General features: G+C 45.1%; 1 protein-coding gene across 1 annotated transcript; it reads left to right on the top strand.

Moving 5' to 3' along the window:
* Positions 1-18,218: 18,218 nt before the first annotated feature.
* LOC114564198 (trace amine-associated receptor 13c-like) lies at positions 18,219-19,556 on the top strand. The gene is made up of 2 exons (XM_028591436.1): positions 18,219-18,394; positions 18,740-19,556. Exons 1-2 carry the CDS (start codon positions 18,219-18,221, stop codon positions 19,554-19,556), a joined length of 993 nt encoding a protein of 330 aa, XP_028447237.1.
* The last annotated feature ends 1,317 nt before the right edge of the window (positions 19,557-20,873 follow it).

The raw sequence follows: 20,873 nt of genomic DNA, 5'->3' as shown, positions 1-20,873 counted from the left end.
GTCCTTCTCCATGTCTTCTCCAAACTTCTCCCACACCCGCTGCTTTGCCTCTTTCACGGCAGAGGCTGCAGCCCTTCGGGCCCTTCGGTACCCTGCAACTGCCTCCGGAGTCCTCCGAGATAACATATCCCGGAAGGACTCCTTCTTCAGTCGGACGGCTTCCCTGACCACTGGTGTCCACCACGGTGTTCGTGGGTTACCGCCCCTTGAGGCACCTAAGATCCTAAGACCACAGCTCCTCGCCGCAGCTTCAGCAATGGAAACTTTGAACATTGTCCACTCGGGTTCAATGCCCCCAGCCTCCACAGGGATGCACGAAAAGCTCCGCCCGGAGGTGTGAGTTGAAAGTCTGTCGGACAGGGGCCTCCTCCAGACGTTCCCAATTTACCCGCACTACACGTTTGGGCTTACCAGGTCTGTCCAGAGTCTTCCCCACCCCTGACCCAACTCACCACCAGATGGTGATCGGTTGACAGCTCTGCCCCTCTCTTCACCCGAGTGTCCAAAACATACGGCCTCAGATCAGATGAAACGATTATAAAATCGATCATTGACCTTCGGCCTAGGGTGCTCTGGTACCAGGTACACTTATGAGCATCCCTATGTTCGAACATGGTGTTCGTTATAGACAATCCATGACTAGCACAGAAGTCCAACAACAAACAACCACTCTGGTTTAGATCAGGGAGGCCGTTCCTCCCAATCACGCCCTCCAGGTGTCTCCATCATTGCCCACGTGTGCGTTGAAGTCCCCCAGCAGAACAATGGAGTCCCCCACTGGAGCCCCATGCAGGACTCCAGTCAAGGTCTCCAAGACGGCCGAATACTCCGAACTCCTGTTTGGTGCATATGCACAAACAACAGTCAGAGTTTTCCCCCCCACAACCCGCAGGCGTAGGGAGGCGACCCTCTCTCGTCCACGGGTAAACTCCAACACAGCGGCGCTCAGCCGGGGGCTTGTGAGTATCCCCACACCCGCCCGGCGCCTCACACCCTGGGCAACTCCGGAGAAGAAAAGAGTCCAACCCCTATCCAGGAGTATGGTTCCAGAACCGAGACTGTGCGTAGAGGTAAGCCCCACCAGATCTAACCGGTAGCGCTCCACCTCCCGCACCAGTTCCGGCTCCTTCCCCCCACAGAGAGGTGACGTTCCACGCCCCCAGAGCCAGCGTCTGCCGCCCGGGTCTGGTCCGCCGAGGCCCCTGACCTTCACTGCCACCCATGTGGCATCGCACCCGACCCCAACGGTTCCTCCCACAGGTGGTGGGCCCATGGGCTGGAGAGATGGGAGCCACGTAGCTTGTTCGGGCTGTGCCCGGCCGGGCTCCGTGGCAAACCCGCCACCAGGCGCTCGCCCGACGAGCCCGCCCGTCTGGGCCTGGCTCCAGACGGGGCCCCGGCTTCCTCCGGGCAGGGTCACTCCATCTCTACCTTGCTTCTTCATTGGGGTTTTTGAACCATTCTTTGTCTGGCCCCTCACCTGAGACCACTTTGCCTTGGGAGACCCTACCAGGAGCACAAAGCTCCAGACAACACAGCCCTCAGGTTCACAGAGACACACAAACCTCTCCACCACGATAAGGTGATGGTTCACGGAGAAGATGTGGTGTTTTTGGTAAATGGGACGGTAATGTTTCACCAAAACAAGTTCCTTCCTGATAGTATTTTGCAGAGCCACCGTCACGTCCAAAGCATTTTTTTTCTCCTATCCCAGAATGCATCTGTGGTGTAGGGAGACCTTACTCCACAGGGCTGTGGAGATAGAGCTGTCAATGCGATACTACTGTTTTAGTGAGACGAAATGTAATCTCTAGGACAATAATAGGACAAAGGAAAGGAAACAAGGGTAGAGAGTTAAAAAGGAGAGATTGGATAGAGAGACAGTGAGGAAGGCAGGGTTACACAGAAAGTGATGAAGATGATGGTGGATTGTGCGGAGTGAGGAAGGAGGGGCATCAGAGTCAAACAGGGACTGAGAGGGAGGAGGGGATGAAGAGAATGTGAGAGAGATAAATCAGTTACATGACCCCGGTTAGTTCAGAAAGCTGCCAGAGCTGCAGCTATCTGCAGATCTCTGCAGATGGAGGTTGAGGACAGAGCCCAGCTCTGCTTTCCACAGTTCCCAAACACCTCCTGCAGGAAGCCCTTGTCTCCTTGGCCCCAAACAGTTACCATTGTGCTGTACTCCATCTCTCTGATCACTGTGACTCTCAACCTGCTCATCATCATCTCTATCTCCCACTTCAGGCAGATATTCACTTTTTTCTCTCTACAGGATATGTAACTTAAAAATGTGAACAGCTGCTGTACATTTAGAAGAATTGTCTTTGAGCTAATACTGAATAATGATTCTCCAAATGTCTGACTTTGATACCAGAGAATGTTGTTCATGTCCTCTCTCTTACCAATACTAAGCATTGCTTTCTGTTCACCATGACCTCAACCAAGTCATTCTAACTGTCTACACTTAAAGATATGGTAACTACTGATGTGGTGGAATGGAAAATATACAAACTCATATACATCTTTATTTTTTATTTTGATAACTTGTTTTAGTTGTTTTTTCACTCTTGTTGGTGTAATGGTGCTTTTCTCTTTCCCTCCAGGCAGCTCCACACACCCACCAACATCCTCCTCCTCTCTCTGGCTGTCTCAGACTTTCTCGTGGGCCTCGTGCTGATGCCGGGAGAAATCTTCAGAAAAACATTCTGCTGGTTTCTTGGTGACTTTGTGTGTGCTATGTATACTCTTCTTTCAACCATCATTACCCTATCCTCAGTAATTGACATAGTGCTCATATCAGTTGACCGTTATGTGGCTATTTGTTACCCTCTGCATTACGCTTCCAAAGTCACTGGGAGTAGAGTTAAACTCTGTGTTTATCTGTGTTGGCTCTGTTCTGTTTCCTACAGCTTTCTATATTTAAAGAATCTCCTGACTCAACCAGGGAGGTATAAATCCTGCTACGGAGAATGTGTGTTTTTCATTGACAATATCTCAGTGACTGTTGAGCTTGTTTTGGTCTTTTTTCTTCCAGTTACTGTCATTGTAGCTCTGTATCTGAGAGTATTTGCCGTGGCTGTGTCTCAGGCTCGTGCCATGCGCTCTCACATTACAGCTGTCACACTCCAGCTTTCAGTGACTCCAAAGGCAAAGAAATCAGAGCTGAAAGCAGCCAGGACTCTTGGTGTTCTGGTAGTTGTGTTTCTCATGTGTTTAAGCCCATGTTACAGTTTAATTATTGCAGGTGACAACTTGATAATTGCTTATTTTGCTTCATTTGCACTCTTTATGTTCTATTGTAACTCTTGTCTAAACCCTGTGATCTATGCCTTCCTTTACCCCTGGTTTAGAAAATCAGTTAAACTCATAGTTACTCTTCAGATCCTGCAGCCTGGCTCCTCTGAGACCACCATGCTGTAGAGAGACTGTGGAGAGACTGAGATCAGACTCGGTCTAAGGATAAATTAATGAATGTTCCTGCTGTTCAGTGAGTGAGTTAACAAAAATACATACAGTGAAGATATGCTTTCCTGTCTTTAAGTTTAAATTGTGTATGATCAACAATTGAAAGGCCTGTGCGTCAGCTTTATCTTGTTGTGTATTTTGTTTCTCTGATGCTGCTGCATTTAAAGAAATAGTCATAAGCACCATATACTGTTTTTAGAAAATCACCCAGTTTAATGCAACCTTTAAATTCACACGTGTATGACACTTATGTAGAGTCTTTTTATTTCTAGGGAGCCTTTTCTTCTTTATGATAGGAAACATTTCATCCCAACACAACTAAAAGAGCTACTAAAGCATTGTATGAATGTCACTATGTTTGGTCAAAGCATCATCTTTGTGATTTGTGTCCATTTATTTACAAACTCTTTATTGGCTCCTGTTCCACGTAGAAAAGATGCGCCTGAACAGCCACACTTTTTTAATCATTTCAGTTTATTGTCATTCATATGTGACCCCTGTATGACATTTCTTGTCATTATGACTGAAATAGTTAAAGAAATATGAAGTCAAAGTTAAAAAATAGATTATTTGAAAAGACAGGATTATCTACAGTTCATCAGATCATTATAGTCACATTTCCAGAGAAACATATAATCATAGGACAGAGAAAGTTAAAGTTTCACAAATGAAGTAAATGAAGAAGAAAGTGTAATGGGTTGTAATTTGAGATCAGTTTTATTAGAAGAATGATCAGAATTATTGTCATTTATTTAATTTTACATAGCATAGTGATTTGTTGAAAAATGTATGATAATAAACAGAATAGACATTCATAATGTGAAGTTGTGTCTTTTTATTATTATTTACAATAACTGAAATCATTTTGAATGGTCACAAAAAAGATGAGACAATAATGTCATGTTAAAAACTCCAGATCAAAAGACTAAACTACAGTAAAAGTAAAAACAACAGTAACATTATAAGCTTAGAAAAAGGGTGGGTGGGGGTTGAGAGAATTTGTTTATCAGGGGTGTCAAGCCTACAGGGCATTGATCAGTGCAAGAAACATAAACCATAACCATATACTCTTAATGACCACTAGGGGTGTTAAAGACTATTTTTCAATTTGTCTGGAAATTGTCCGGCGTTCCTGAGGTTTGAAGCTACATTGAGTGTGTTAAAAAAGGACAGCCCTCTCATTCCGTTAAATGGGGCCACTGTTGACGCAGCAGGGCTTCGTTAAAAAATGCAACAACAAAACAATGGTACGACTTTTGCTGTACGTAATGTGACATCATACAGAAAGTGTAATGTCTGGGGTTAAATCTTTGGTGAGTTACTTTTTTGAATTAATTAAACGTTTGTTACATTCAAACCATTGCAAAATCAGTTGATATAAAGCTAATTAAGACTTTTAGCTTCACAAAACTCTTTCTCTATTTCTTAGTATGGCTATGTTCAGAAATTGGTGTCGTTCGGTGGCTTTACGAAAGCCCAAACTCGAGTGAAGTTGTAAATCTCTGACCTCCTTGGTTACAAGCAACTGCGTTGAGGAGGCATGGGGGTGGTGCACAATAACCAAAGGCTTGTGTCATGTGGATGCAACAACTGTGTTGTTGTCATTACTTTTAATTCCTCATGCGGAGACCGAAACTACGCACTACAGCTTTAAGGTCAGGAATGGAAAGATGTATTAAAGGTCCCATGACATGGTGCTCTTTGGATGCTTTTATATAGACTTTAGTGGTCCCCTAATAATGTATCTGAAGTCTCTTTTATATAGACCTTAGTGGTCCCCTAATACTGTATCTGAAGTCTCTTATATATAGACCTTAGTGGTCCCCTAATACTGTATCTGAAGTCTCTTTTATATAGACCGTAGTGGTCCCCTAGTACTGTATCTGAAGTCTCTTTTATATAGACCTTAGTGGTCCCCTAATACTGTATCTGAAGTCTCTTATATATAGACCTTAGTGGTCCCCTAATACTGTATCTGAAGTCTCTTTTATATAGACCTTAGTGGTCCCCTAGTACTGTATCTGAAGTCTCTTTTATATAGACCTTAGTGGTCCCTTAATACTGTATCTGAAGTCTCTTTTATATAGACCTTAGTGGTCCCTTAATACTGTATCTGAAGTCTCTTTTATATAGACCTTAGTGGTCCTCTAATACTGTATCTGAAGTCTCTTTATATAGACCTTAGTGGTCCCCTAATACTGTATCTGAAGTCTCTTTATATAGACCTTAGTGGTCCCCTAATACTGTATCTGAAGTCTCTTTTTTATATAGACCTTAGTGGTCCCCTAATACTGTATCTGAAGTCTCTTTTATATAGACCTTAGTGGTCCCCTAATACTGTATCTGAAGTCTCTTTTATATAGACCTTAGTGGTCCCCTATTACTGTATCTGAAGTCTCTTTTATATAGACCTTAGTGGTCCCCTAATACTGTATCTGAAGTCTCTTTTATATAGACCTTAGTGGTCCCCTAATACTGTATCTGAAGTCTCTTTTATATAAACCTTAGTGGTCCCCTAATACTGTATCTGAAGTCTCTTTTATATAGACCTTAGTGGTCCCCTAATACTGTATCTGAAGTCTCTTTTTATATAGGCCTTAGTGGTCCCCTAATACTGTATCTGAAGTCTTTTTTATATAGACCTTAGTGGTCCCCTAATACTGTATCTGAAGTCTCTTTTATATAGACCTTAGTGGTCCCCTAATACTGTATCTGAAGTCTCTTTTATATAGACCTTAGTGGTCCCCTAATACTGTATCTGAAGTCTCTTTTATATAGACCTTAGTGGTCCCCTAATACTGTATCTGAGGGGGGGGGTGGCGTTGACCAGCTGCCACTTTGCTTGTTTGAAAGCCATGATGTCTCTCCCTCTCTCTCATGGGTGGGCCAAATTCTCTGGGCGGGCAAAGCAGAGAAAGGGGAGGTAACCTTTCCCCTTATGACCTCATAAGGAGAAGATTCCAGATCGGCCCATCTGAGCTTTCATTTTCTCAAAGACAGAGCAGGATACCCAGGGCTCGGTTTACACCTATCACCATTTCTATCCACTGGGAGACCATAGGCAGGCTGGGGAACGCATATTAATGTTAAGAAACCTCATAAAGTGAAATTATCATGCCATGGGACCTTTAAGGTCAGAGGGAGAAACCAGGGTTAGGGTTGAAGAGATGATGAAAAAGTATTTTGATTTTATTTTGGCAGAGGTAAACATGGGATTCTCTGATTCCAATGAGATTAATTATGCAAGCACAGCTTTAAATTCTGTTTCTCCTGAACCCATCACTCTAGCCTCATGTGCTTCCCAGTCTATGATCATCTTGCAACACCAGGTGCTCAAACTCAGAACCTTTGCGGCCGTAGGCAGGTTCTGATCTCAGGGAGCTATTATCTGGGTGATGTCACAAGTGGCATTGCAACGCCTAGTAGACAAGGAGCAGGCTTGCATGAAAATGCAGAATTTAAGCTGCTGTAAAAAATGTATTTGTTATTAGAAAATTCTGAGAATTTGTGATTCTTTAGTTAAGACAACATAGAGATGCCTGTAATTTACACAGGTACGGTTTTAAACAGCCGCACTTTGGTTACGTTTAGTTTATGTTTTTTACGAAACTTCACAAGTTAAGAAAATAGATCACCATTTATTTTCAAACGAGACACGAATCCCAGCCTTCTGGTTGACAGTCCTCTGAATTTGAAGAGACGATCCGCTGCTGGTTTACAGGTCAAAAGATGATGCTTTGGCTTTTTCCAGTAATGTTTATATAGGAACAATATGTGTCCAAATCACAGAGCAACATAGGAAGTGCTGAGACCGCCTAAGTGTCAAAGTGTATCCTAATTTGAGAAACACCAAACCTAAAATACAAGTGAATAACCACAATGATACCCCTCAAACTTACAACCAGGGCCTGAAATCAATATCCAACCAGGTGCCAAATGGAGATGAATCTTTCAATTGGCAGGTAAAACTGTCAATCTGGCAGGTTGGCTGGTAGCAGGGGTGTCGGACTGGGGGTGGAAAGGGGACTGAGTACCCAGGGCCCTCATGTCAGGAGGGTCCAACAAGACGCTAGAATGAATAGCTGTGGCTGTGTGTAGGGTCCCATAGAGAATGCCTTTCTACAAGGCCCAGAATTTTGTGCTACACCCCTGGCTGGTAGCCAATGAGAATTGAGTGACTCTGTTTTGCCAGTAACTGTTGTTCTTTTCACACAAGTCTGTCATTTACTCGAATTGAGCTAAAAAATGCGGCACATCACTAAGGTGAAGGAGCTGGCTAAAACAATCAACCGACAAAAAGATGAGGATTATTCAAAGAAAAGTAAAAGAAAATGTTTTCAATATCAAACGGGACAGTTTGCGACAACGGCGAGGTTTCTTGGCGAATTTACAACAGGACAGAATTGTAATAACTTGACAACAATTAAATGTGTATTCTTAACAAGTTCAAGAACAATGCTGGTGCTTCCTTTGAGGCCAAACATTGGCTGGTAAAAGGCCTGTGTAGCTGGTGGCCAAAACAGTTAACTTCAGGCCCTGCTTACAACCATATGGTATTAAAAAGAAAAACAGCATTCAATGTAGTCTTCAGCAAGTTAATAAGGCAAAGTTCATGTGAATGCTACAATATGGTGTCTTGATGAGCAGAGCTATAACTGAAGTGCCAAACTCATCTCCCAATAGATCAGTGTTTGAAGGGCTAAATGACCATTTACTTTGTGTATAGTGGGCTTCATCAGACACTCAATTAGTTCCCAACAGGTCCTGTGAGATTTAATTTGCCCTCTCTATGAACAATGTTTTGCAGCCCATTAGTGGCTCCTAAAGGTTGAACCCCTCTGGACAGGAAGTTTGTTCACACCTGCATGGGTTAGTCAGGTGATGACATCTCGACCAATGAGGTGTCCCTGCAATCAGAGGTGTGAAGACAAACAAGCATCAGCATGAACCCATCAACATGTGATGTAATCATTACTGAACAGGACTGTTTTTTCAGTTGATATTGTGTCTGACAATGCACTAATTTCATTAATTGGAGTTTTTTAGATGTTTTAAAGTAAAAGGGATTCAATTAGCATGTGTAATGTGAGAGGGGTTGCTGCCAGTCACAAATCCACAGAGAATTATCTCCTCTCAGCTCTACAGAGTGTTTTTAACTCACTGGTATTTTGGTTTTAAGGCCCAAAAATGTACTGTTTTTGTTCACTCCCACAGCTTTAATAATAATAATAATTCCATACATTTATATAGCGCTTAATCATACATTCAAAGCGCTTCGGACCACGCTCTTCCATCACCAATATGCCTTACGATGCCAGACGCTCACCTCTCATCAGAGTCCATTTCAGGACTCTAAAACACACTGTACCAAAGAGTTTGGTGTCACTCCGCAGCAAATAGACAGTTAGAGACCAGCTGGTGAAGAAAGTGGAGGATTTAGCAGGTAAAGAGGGTTGTAGTGCTGCCTGAGTACACCAGAATATACAGAAGGGGCCCTATGAGCGAAGCATTAAATACCAAATTCCATGTAAGAAAGAAGGTTGGGGGGGGGGTGGAAACTGGGTAGGCCCTACTGTATCCTGTTTGAAAACAAAAGTAGTGGGACTTATATATTATATGTTATTAATTCATATAATGCTCCTATGGGTTATCTCTATCAGCTTCCCAGCTCCAAACCCTAGTTGAGAACGAGCTGGTTTCAAACTAATAACTTGGCTCGTAGCAGGTAACTTGCGTCTAGTGGTCCGGGTTAACAGAGCCGAAGCACAAAACAGTGAGGTGTGGAAAATTAATTAGGCAGCCATTATACAAAAATCCCCAACCATAACCCGTGTTTCCCACAGTCCTTGAAGGGTCCTCCTCCAGTGGAAAGCTAAGGTGAAAAGGCAATGTCCATAAAACTTCAATTAAAGCAGATTGCATATACCTTTGTTTGTACGTGTAAGCAAAGGTCCTAAACCGGACACTTATACATCCAATGAGAAAAATGTGACTATTACTTTAACCACTCAACTAAACATTAGCGTAAAGTTACTCCAGGTAAAACTTTCCCCCTCCACATCATGTTTCTCACACCCATGCTCAAAGTTCTTAGCAGTAAACATACCCAGGATGCTATAACAAAACTATGCGGCCCATCCGTATTCAGATTACCGACTGTTCATAATAAACTATTATATTAAGCCCATACCAACTTCACATTTTAACCTCAACATAGTCAAGTTGCTTTTGTAATAATGCAATACCGGAACTCTTAGTTTTTGACAACACAGGAACTCTTCTTTTTTTCTCTGTCTGTCTCGGTCTGTCATTTCTTTATACTGGAACTCTTTTCCTCTGAGGAGGGCAGCGATCCGTCTACACCCAACCTCAGGCAAATATACTCAGTGACCAATCCAGTCACCAAACATGTCAGGAGCTCTGCGGACCCTTCCGGGGCCGATGCCGTGGGGTGGAGTTCAAAAGGGGTTGAGCAGCTTGTCCCCTGGCCTTATGCTGGGCCCCAGCCTCATCCAGTGAAGGCTCAGCGGCGGGACAAGGGAGTGGGCTGCTGCTCGGTGCAGCTACCGATGATGGTGAGTGAGAGAAGAGACCTAAAAGGGACCTCACCACAGGGTCCTCTGTCTCTGGTGATGTGCCCCAAAGGTCAAGGGGACTGATGTCGATTTCTGAAGAGCTTGGGTCTGACAGCAGGGGCGGCGCCTCCACTGCTGCCCACGTTTCAGCCTCTTGAAAGACCCAGTTGTTGTCTAGTGTTGTCCTGGAATGGTAAGCTTTGAGCTTGTCGTCTTTTAATCCGGTAGATCAAGTCGTCCAGTACACCCACAACAAAGTACAGACCCTCGTAGGAAGACAGGAACTTCCGCACTTTATTCTTTGCTCTCTTTGTGCCTTTGAGAAGGAACCATACTGCATCACCGACTTTGTGTTGGACTCTGCAAACATTTTTGTCATACTGTCGTTTGGCAAGCTCAACAGATTTCCCCAGCGCCTCCCGGGCCAACTGGTGAGATAGCTCGAGCCGTTCCCTAAGCTGTGTTTGGTTGCACAGTAAGCCATGACCGCATATGGGGTCATAATGTCCCAGTCCCAGTGACATCGTTCTGCAGTGGTGGCTATGATTTTCTGCAGAGTGGCATTGAAGCGCTCTACTAGGCCGTCTGACTGTGGGCGAAACGACGTGGTCTGCGTCTTGTCGATTCCCAGCAGCTCACACATTTCCTGGAACACAGCTGACTCGAAGTTGGTAACTTGGTCGCTGTGTAGGCACTGTGGCGCTCCGTACCTACACACCCACTCGGAAACAATCTTTTCAGCCACTGTCGTTACTTGTTCATTGGGAACAGGATAGGCTTCCACCCATTTGCAGAAGTAGTCCTGTACCACTATTATGTAGCGGTTTCGCCTTTCGGTCTCATTTAATGGTCCCATTAAATCGACTGCGATCCGTTCAAATGGAGCACCAACTCATACTGTGCACATGGTGGCTTGAGGTGTTTTCTTAGGGCGGGTTCGCAGCACAGCTGGTGCAGGTTTGGCACCACAGAGTGACGTCATCTCTCATATTGTACCAGTAGTACCGGGCCTTCAGACGTGCAAGGGTCCTTTCTCCTCCAAAGTGGCCACCGACTGGGCCATCCTGCAGTTCTGTCACTGAGGTGCGGTACTCTTGAGGCAGCAGAATCTGTGGATAGAACACCCTTCCATCTGTGCAGTAAAATTTCCTCAGCAAAACTCCGTCTATCTGGTAGAGCCTTTTCCACTGTGACCAGTAGGCTTTGGTGGCAGGGCTGTAGGGTGCTATGTCAGCCCAGGGTGCTATATCTGGGTCAGCTTCTTGGGCACTGATTAACTGCTCTTGGGTCCAGGCACCGAACAGGTTGGTTTGGGCTCGCTCACTCACCCTGTAGACACCTGGACGGAATGAAGAGCCAGCTTGATTGTCACTGAAAGCGTCCACTACCCCCACTGGAAGATACTTAGGTTTGACTGCGGGGCTTCCTCCATAGCTACCTTTGGGCACCACTACCCCCACTGGAGGTTGCTCTACAGGAGTTTCCCCAGCATCCTCTGCAGCTGGACTCTTGGCCATGTTGCACTGAGTCCCTTTGTGCTGAAGCTGGTTACTGAGGTTAGGCTCTGGCACTGTGCATGAGCACGATGTCCCACAGGGTCTTTTGGAGAGTGCGTCCGCATTTTGGTGGTGTCTCCCTGAACGATGGATCACCTGGAAATTGTACTCTGCCAATTTTTCCAGCCAGTGAGCGAGCTGGCCCTCAGGCTCCCTCATCCGAGTCAACCAGCACAGGCTGCTGTGGTCAGTCCGTATTATGAATGATCTCCCTAGCAGGTACTGCCGGAAATGAGAGGTGAACTCGACAGCTGCCAGAAGTTCTCGTCTGGTGGTGCAGTAGTTTTGCTCCGTGGCTGACAATCTCCTGCTCCCATAGTCGAGTACTCTCTCCTCACCTTCTTGCACTTGGGAGAGGACTGCTCCAATTCCCACCTACCAGTACCCTGATGTTAAATCCAGCGTGCTGAAGTACCTGGCGGCGGACAGTGTGTCTAAGGTGTCCTGGATGCAGGGCAGTGGATAAGCATCCTTTATGGTTCTCTCATTTAAGGGCCTGTAGTTGACACATAGCCGTGACGTCTGGTCCTTCTTTCTCACCATAACGATTGGTGCAGCCCAGCTGCTGTTGCTGGGTTGGGCCACACCAGTGTCCAGCCTCTGCTGCACCTGCTGCTCTGCTGCAGTTTGTTTGTCTCTAGCCATCCTGCGCGGTTGCTGTTTCACAGGCAGACCAAGGGTGGTGAGGACGTCATGCTGCAGAAGGCCAGTACGGTCGAGGTCAGTGGGCCCCATGGAAAAGATCGTAGCAGGTGGGCCAACCTCTCATGGCCGCCCTTGGGCAGACTAGCACAGCTCTCATTATACAGGACCTGCAGGAAGTTAATAGAAGAGTTAATAGGTTCAGGGGCCGGTGGGGCCAAGGGTGGCTGAGTCTCCACCTTCCCCAACACCGTGGGTGGCTGTAGGATCCCTGCCACAGCGCCCCTCTTCAGAGTGACAGGTAAGGCACCAGGGTTGAAGACTCTGATGGGAACATTGGCGGACCGCTGCACCTGACTATGATGTGAGCCACTAGAACGTGGTGCTTTTTGATGAAACCTTTGGTTTCAGCATCAGGTCTCCCTCAGTAGCGTGGCGAAGGTGGGCGGTGTCAGGGACTACATACTCACACCCCGACTGCAACACTGTTGTGCGGGCCACCCTGACAATGTGCACTGGGGACTGTTGGCTTGGGTTAAAACGAGATACCTTTTATCCGAAGAGGGTTATCTCGCGGCAACGATAGTCCAGCTGGGCACTTGTCTGATGTAAAAAAAGGGTGCCCCAGGATAACCTTGGTGTACTCATTTTCACAACAAGCCGCCGGGGGGCTTACTTGTTTTGGTTCTGCATCTTTTGGTTCAGTGAGACTGCAATGGAGGGGACAAAGGGGAATTGGAAAGAACTGACATGTACTCAGTGTTGGGAAGGATACTTTCAAAACGTATTTCGTTACAGAATACAGAATACATGCCCACAAATGTAATTTGTAACGTATTCCGTTACGTTACTCAATCTGAGTAACGTATTCTGAATACTTGGATTACTTCAGGATTACTTCTACATTGAATTGCGTTTTATAAGTGTAGGAATGCGACCATCCCATCCAGCTTACTAAACAGGCATGTTATCGTGTGTTCTTTTCATTCCAACTGGCTGAATGTGTACCTGAACAAGCAGATAGATTTTTGTATTGGTAGTCCCGAACTGCATACTATAAAAATCTAACCGCGGTCTAAACTACCACAAGCTAATTTTAGCTAACGTTAGCTTGCATGTCAAACGGGGCTGTCAGTCTTTAAACGGCTCTGGAGCTAGTAAATCAGCACGTATACGTATAGGAGAATGGAAAGTCCCACGTCAATGTTAAAATAGCAAGGTGAACAGTAAAACTACAGCAGACGACTACCCTTGGCTAATTAAAAAAAATAACTTACTTTAAGATGCTCCTTCAGGTTGGAGGTGGAGTAATTTGGACGCTGAAAGGAGGTTGGTTGCTGGCAAGCAGAGGCTGCACGGCACATTTATATTTCCTTCTCCCTGTTCTTTCTTTAATGTGAAATGCTGTTTGAATTTCCAAGATAGAAACTTATTCCTGCCCTGACTCTGTCGTGCCGGTTCCGACTCCATTGTGACTGATCACGGAGCAAATTTTTCAAAAGTATCGTCAGGTAATCCATTGATTTCAACAATGTAACTGTATTCTAAATACCAAGTATTTAAATTGTAACTGTAACAGAATACAGTTACTCATAATTTGTATTCTGAATACGTAACGCCGTTACATGTATTCCGTTACTCCCCAACACTGCATGTACTCAAGGTCAGAGGAACAGTGGTTATCTATAATTGTCCCATTATTACAGCAGTTCTCATGCACGTACATACAGAGGCCACCTCCTCTTCTCTTACCGGAGTCCTCAGTCCTGTCCCAGCGGAGCAGAGTGCGGCCTGCTAGCTGCATGCTAGCATCAGGTATCCCCAGGTGAAGCCAGGTTTCAGTCATAATCAAAACACAGCAGTCACGAACATAGTGATTTCCAGCGAGTTGTAATTCCAAGTTGTTTGTTTTATGCACCAGGGATTTGGCATTGGAGAGATACGGCTCAATAGAGGTGGCTAGTTACTCTGGATGGTATTACCCTGGCCTCCAGCACTACTGTCAGAAATCTAGGAGTTATTTTTGATCAGGATATATCCTTCAACGCCCACTTAAAACAAACCTCAAGAATAGCCTTTTTCCATCTTCGTAACATTGCCAAAATTAGGAATATCCTGTCTCAAAACGATGCTGAAAAACTAGTCCATGCATTCGTTACTTCTAGACTAGATTACTGCAATTCCTTATTATCAGGTTGCCCAAATAAGTCCATTAAGACTCTCCAACTGATCCAGAATGCTGCAGCACGTGTTCTGACGAGAACTAAGAGAAGAGATCATATTTCTCCTGTATTAGCTTCTCTGCATTGGCTTCCAGTGAAATATAGGATTGAATTTAAAATCCTCCTCCTGACTTACAAAGCTCTAAATGGTCAAGCACCATCATACTTAGAAGAGCTCATAGTACCTTATTGTCCCACTAGAGCACTGCGCTCCCAGAATGCGGGGCTACTTATGGTTCCTAGAGTCTCTGGAAGTAGACTGGGGGCCAGGGCCTTCAGCTATCAGGCTCCAGTATTGTGGAACCAGCTCCCAGTCGGGGTTCGAGAGGCAGACACCGTTACCACATTTAGGAGTAAACTGAAAACCCTCCTCTTTGATAAAGCTTATAGTTAGGAACGAGGAGTTGAAGCGTCCACCTAACCCGGCCCACTGCTTCTCCTCGTAGTCATCAGTTTTTTTTTCTATACTGTATAATTAATAATCGAGCGAGAGTAGAGGGAGGCGGTCCAGTACAGCCCGACCGGTTGGGGAGTTCTAGCCCGACCAGGCACCTCTCTTTAACCTGCCTCTCTTAAGTTATGCTATTACAATTCTAGACTGCCGGGAGGCTGTTCCTCCCTAAGACACACTGAGCTGCTCTCTCATCTCTACTTGTTACTTTTGTATGCATCCTGTCCCAGAAATGCTTGTTACTAATCTAGCTCTGGGAGTTTACTCCCCGGAGTCCTTATGTTTCTTCTTCGCAGAGCTATGCTCTGCGATTCTCTGCATTTCCGGCTGCATCCTGCTGCGTCCTGCTGCATCCGCAGCCTCCCCGTGCTCTGCAGCGCCACGTTACATCCCGCTACGCCCTGCTGTGATGTTCATACGCACAGAGTAGTCAGGATCCGTATAGGAGACTGCAATACTCAGTATGACACGATGTGCCCTGCTATGACATGAACTTCCACGATAACCTTCGAAGTCAATGTGACTTCTAATGTGACTGTTATCACCACTGTTCATCACGCCCCCAACCGGCCCGTCAGACACCGCCTACCAAGAGTCTGGGTCTGCCGAGGTTTCTTCCTAAAAGGGAGTTTTTTCTTGCCACTGTCGCAATAGCCACTGCTAATGCTTGCTCTTGAGGGAATTACTGTAATTGTTGGGCTTTTGGAATTTATAGAGTGTGGTCTAGACCTACTCTATCTGTAAAGTGTCTCGAGATAACTTTTGTTATGATTTGATACTATAAATAAAATTGAATTGAATTGAATTGAATTGTGTGCTATGCTAGCTTTAGCATAACACCGGACCTTACGTGCACTGTCTCTATGGAAGAATGGAAGTGGGCAATAGAAGGATGTGATTTGCCATTATTCAGATGACAGACAAACCAGAAGGCCAGTCATGTGATCTCTCTTCTCTTTGTGGACCAGTCAGCCAAAAGACCAAGGATTGGACTGGCCAGTGCTCACATGAAAGACAAACAAGTGGGCCAATCATATGGTCTCTCTTGTCTCTAAAAAAGGTTTTGACCGGCATGCACCACATGCAGCCCGCACAAATAGACTGGCCCACTGGGAACTCTACCGGTACTAGTGATGTCCAGTCCATACCTGGCAACACGCTACATCAAAGTCCCCTAAAAAAACCTCATTAGTCAGACCACCACAATGGTTGCCTCAGGACCACGAGTAATCACTTTGGATTTAAGGAATCTGGAATACATCAGAGAGGTTAAACGGTTGAATCCCCGCCAGGCTCGTTGGGCCCTCTTCTTCACCCGCTTTGACTTCCTTATCACCTAAGTAAGCAGTAAGAATAGCAAAGCGGATGCTCTCTCTCGTCTCCATCAGGCATCATCCGAATATCTCCAACCCGAACCTATCCTCCCTCCAACCATGTTCCTCAGCCCGATCATCTGGGACATCGACGAGCAGATCGCCCAGGAGAACCTTCTTCATCCCGCTCCGCCGGGAGGTCCAGAGGGGCTAACCTTCGTCCCTCGTCAGTTTCGTGCCGCCCTTCTGGACTCAGCTCACACCGCTCCGGGTTCGGGACATCCGGGTGGCAGGCGTACCCTCTCTCTCCTCAGTCAGCGGTACTGGTGGCCATCCATCTCTCAGGATGTGTCCCGGTATGTCTCAGGATGCTCAGTCGGCGCCATAACCAACACTCCCAGAAGGCTACCAGAAGGCAAGCTTATGCCGCTCCCCATTTCCCGACGACCATGGTCCCCCCTCGGGATTGACTTCATGACCGACCTTCCCAAATCCAACGGCCACACCAGCATCCTCGTCGTTGTGGATAGATTCTCCAAGGGTTGTAAGCTGATTCCCTTGCCCGGACTCCCTACCGCTCTCGTGACCACAGAGGCCCTCTTCAGCCATGTGTTCCGAAACTTTGGCATTCCCGAGGACATTGTGTCGGATAGAGGGCCGCAGTTCATCTCCAGGGTTTGGCAAGCTTTCTTCAGGCTCCTCGGGGTTACTGTTAGCCTGGCCAAAAGGTGTGGCTTTCAACTCGGGACCTCCGCCTCCGCCTGCCCTGCAGCAAGCTGAGTCCTCGATACACAGGACCCTCACTCCTCCAACTCGCTCACATTCCCCATCATTCACTCCTCTCATCCGTTGATGTAACTATGGAGAATACAGAAGATATTGAACACATGGAAGAAGCTTTTGAGTTTGATGGTTGTCCTTATTTATTCGAACCCAAGTATCCAGACGAAGAGCTAGCCTCACAAGAGTTGGAAAGAACGAGACAGACAGTGGGGCAACAGGCAATTGAAGCAGCTGCAACCGAATTCCAGGACAGCGAACGGCTACAGCTAGCCTTCTGTAGCTATTATACAAGCTATTGTACAAGGCACAGAAATAATTTGGCCCATTTCCATGTAGTTACATAGTCACTGATATGGTCATAACCACTACAGTGCTCAATTACCTATTTTTGAGGGGGAAATAAACAACAATTTTTCGCCGCGAAGGCATGACCAAGGAGGCCGGTCGGGCCTGCTAGCCCACCTAAGGAAACTACCAAACAGATCGCCCCTGCCAAGTCTCCTACTCACCAATGCCAGATTGATGTCACACACAATAGGTGAGCTACAAATATACACGGAACTGCTGCGTGATCATTATCACAGAAGCCTGGCTGAACACAGACTCTCAGACGGTAGCTAGCAGCTAGCAGGGCGAGCTAGCGGCAAGATGTCTGAGTTAAAAACGCATCTTGTTGTCATGTAAGGGCCCCCAAATGCCCCCAAGACTACAGTTTTAGCTAACTGGGAGCTCTGGCCATTAGCTGCAGCAGCTCCAGTTTGCTAGGACCGATTCTGTTTATTTTTTGCTATCGACTGTACTCACATATTTATAGCGATCAAGATTAATGTAAAAATTACCCGGAGTTCTCCTTTAAGAGTTCGGTAAGGTTGAAACAAACGGAATCACTGGCCTGCCGCCCAGTTGTCTAAGGATTAAAGTGCTTATACCTGCACCAGGCCATGCTGGTGCATGTGTTCAACTTGGTCGAGATCTGGAAGTATGGAATCTGGGGGGGACAGAAGATTGAGAGATATTATTGAAAGGCTTTTGGACTAAAAGAGAAAGTGTAGAAGATGACGTGATGTGTAGAAAAAGAAAAGGACTTCAGTGTCCAACAGAGACTGAGAGAGAGAAAGGGAGGGGTGGAGACAAGGGTAGAAAGAGATAAATCAGTTGTATGACAGAGTTTTCAGCAGGGAGCTGAGGTCTCTCTCATCCTCCCACTGATGACGGAGACACAGGATGGAGCAGAGCTCTGCTTTCCACAACTCTTCAACACCTCCTGCAGGAAGCTGACACCTCCTTGGTTTGAAGTGATGCTCATTCACACTTTGCTCTACTCCATCTCTCTGCTCACTGTAGCTCTCAACCTGCTCGTCATCATCTCAGTCTCCCACTTCAGGCAAAGATCATTGTCTAAAAAATTGAAGTTTTTGATATTATGAACACTTTGTGTCAGTTTCAGGGTCCTGGTATTGTGCATGCTGGCTTGATGTCTCATTGTCATGGCTTAGTGGGATGATTGGGGGAGGTATTGATGATTTTATTAGAAATGTAACACCTGTTATTCTCAAACTATGATAATCAAACTGACTGTTTAGAATAAGGCCTGTTTCTATGACAGATCAGAAAAAACTCATGAGTGTTTTTGGAATGATTGTTTCAGACAGGACTAACATAAAATGTCTGGTTGTCAGTTAGATATGAGGACTTGTTGGTGTAATGGTGCTTTTCTCTTTCCCTCCAGGCAGCTCCACACACCCACCAACATCCTCCTCCTCTCTCTGGCTGTCTCAGACTTTCTCGTGGGCCTCGTGCTGATGCCGGGAGAAATCCTCCGAAAAACACCCTGCTGGTTTCTTGGTGACTTTGTGTGTTTTCTTTATAAGAATCTTTCAGCCATCATTCCTGCATCCTCAATAGGTGACATGGTGCTCATATCAGTTGACCGTTATGTGGCTATTTGTTACCCTCTGCATTACACCACTAAAGTCACTGTGAACAGAGTTAAACTCTGTGTTTGTCTGTGTTGGCTCTATTCTGTTTCCTACAGCTTTCTCTTTCTGAAGGATAATCTGACTCAACCAGGGAGGTATAATTCCTGCTACGGAGAATGTGTGTTGGTCGTTGACTATGTCTTAGGAGCTTTAGATGTTGTTTTTTCCTTTATTGTTCCAGTTATTCTCATCATAGCTCTGTATCTGAGAGTATTTGCCGTGGCTGTGTCTCAGGCTCGTGCCATGCGCTCTCACATTACAGCTGTCACACTCCAGCTTTCAGTGACTCCAAAGGCAAAGAAATCAGAGCTGAAAGCAGCCAGGACTCTTGGTGTTCTTGTAGTTGTGTTTCTAATGTGTTTCTGCCCATATTACTCTGTCTCTCTTGCAGGTGACAGCTTGGTCAATGCTTCATCTGCAGCCTATGTTCTCTTTGTGTTCTATTCTAACTCTTGTCTAAACCCTGTGATCTATGCCTTCCTTTACCCCTGGTTTAGAAAATCAGTTAAACTCATAGTTACTCTTCAGATCCTGCAGCCTGGCTCCTGTGAGACCAACATGCTGTAGAGAGAGTGTGGAGGGACTGAGATCAGACCCTGTCTAAGGATTAAATTAATGAATATGTTCCTGCTGTTCAGTGAGTGAATTATCAAATACAGAAAGTGTAGATATGCTTTCATGTCTTTGAGTCTAAACTGTGTATGAACAACAAATGAAAGGCCTGTGCTTCAGCTTTATCTTGTTGTGTATTTTGTCTCTCTGATGCTGCTGCATGTAAAGAAAGAGTCATAAGCACCATATACTCTTTCTAGAAAATCACCCGGTTTAATGCAAGCTTTAAATACACACGTGTGACACTTATGAAGAGTCTTTTTTTCCCAGGGAGCTTTTTTTTCTTTGTGATAGGAAACATTTCAACCCTAAACAACTATAGAGCTACTAAAGCTTTAGATGTATGTCTCTGTTTGGTGCTGCAAACCATTTTGTTGAAAACAGAAATCACAGGCCTGCTGGGCTGCTGTTTCACTGAGACAAAAAGAAGCCCCTGAACAGACACACTTTCATGTGGATGTATGTTTCCAGTATAGAACAAAATCCACTGTTGTGTTTCAGATAAAACTGTCGGTACAAAAACGTCATGTTCCCTTTCAGATTAGGAAGAAAGTTTGTTCTAATAATTTCAGTCCAGTGTCATTCATATTTGATCCCTGTATAACAACATTAATTGATAATCTATGCCTTGTTTTACTCCTGCTTTAACTCATCGGTGACAACTTGATAGTTGCTTCATCTGCATCATTTGCAGTCCATCTGTATTATTTGAACTCTTGTCTAAACCCTGTGATCTATGTCTTGTTTTAGATTCAGATCCTGCAGCCTGGCTCCTCTGACACCAACATGCTGCAGAGAGAGTGTGGAGGGACTGAGATCATTCTCGGTCTAAGGATTAAAGGAATGAAAATGTTCATACTGTTCAGTGATCAGTTGTTGTATACAGAACGTGAAAATATGCTTTCCTGTCTAAAAGTCTAAATTATGTATGAACAACAAATGAAAGGCCTGTGCTTCAGCTTTATCTAATTTTGTATTTTTCCTCTCTGATGCTGTTGCATTTAAAGAAAGAGTCATAAGCACCATATACTGTTTTTTAAGTAATCACATATTTACGTATGTATGACACATATAAAGAGTATTTTTTCCCAGGGAAACTTGTTTTTCTTTATGATAGGAAAAATGTCATCCCAACACAACAAAAGAGCTACTAAAGCTTTGTATTCATGTCACTATATTGGTGAAAGCATCATCCAAGTAATTAGTGTCCATTTAGTTACAAACAGAAATAAAATACAGATGCCCCTGACCAACCACACTTTCTTATCAGGT

Source organism: Perca flavescens, chromosome 11, assembly GCF_004354835.1.
Source record: "Perca flavescens isolate YP-PL-M2 chromosome 11, PFLA_1.0, whole genome shotgun sequence".
Classification (NCBI taxonomy): Eukaryota; Metazoa; Chordata; class Actinopteri; order Perciformes; family Percidae; genus Perca; species Perca flavescens.
The sequence above is the reverse complement of the archived record's forward strand: the minus strand, read 5'-3'. Positions and strand labels throughout refer to the sequence as shown.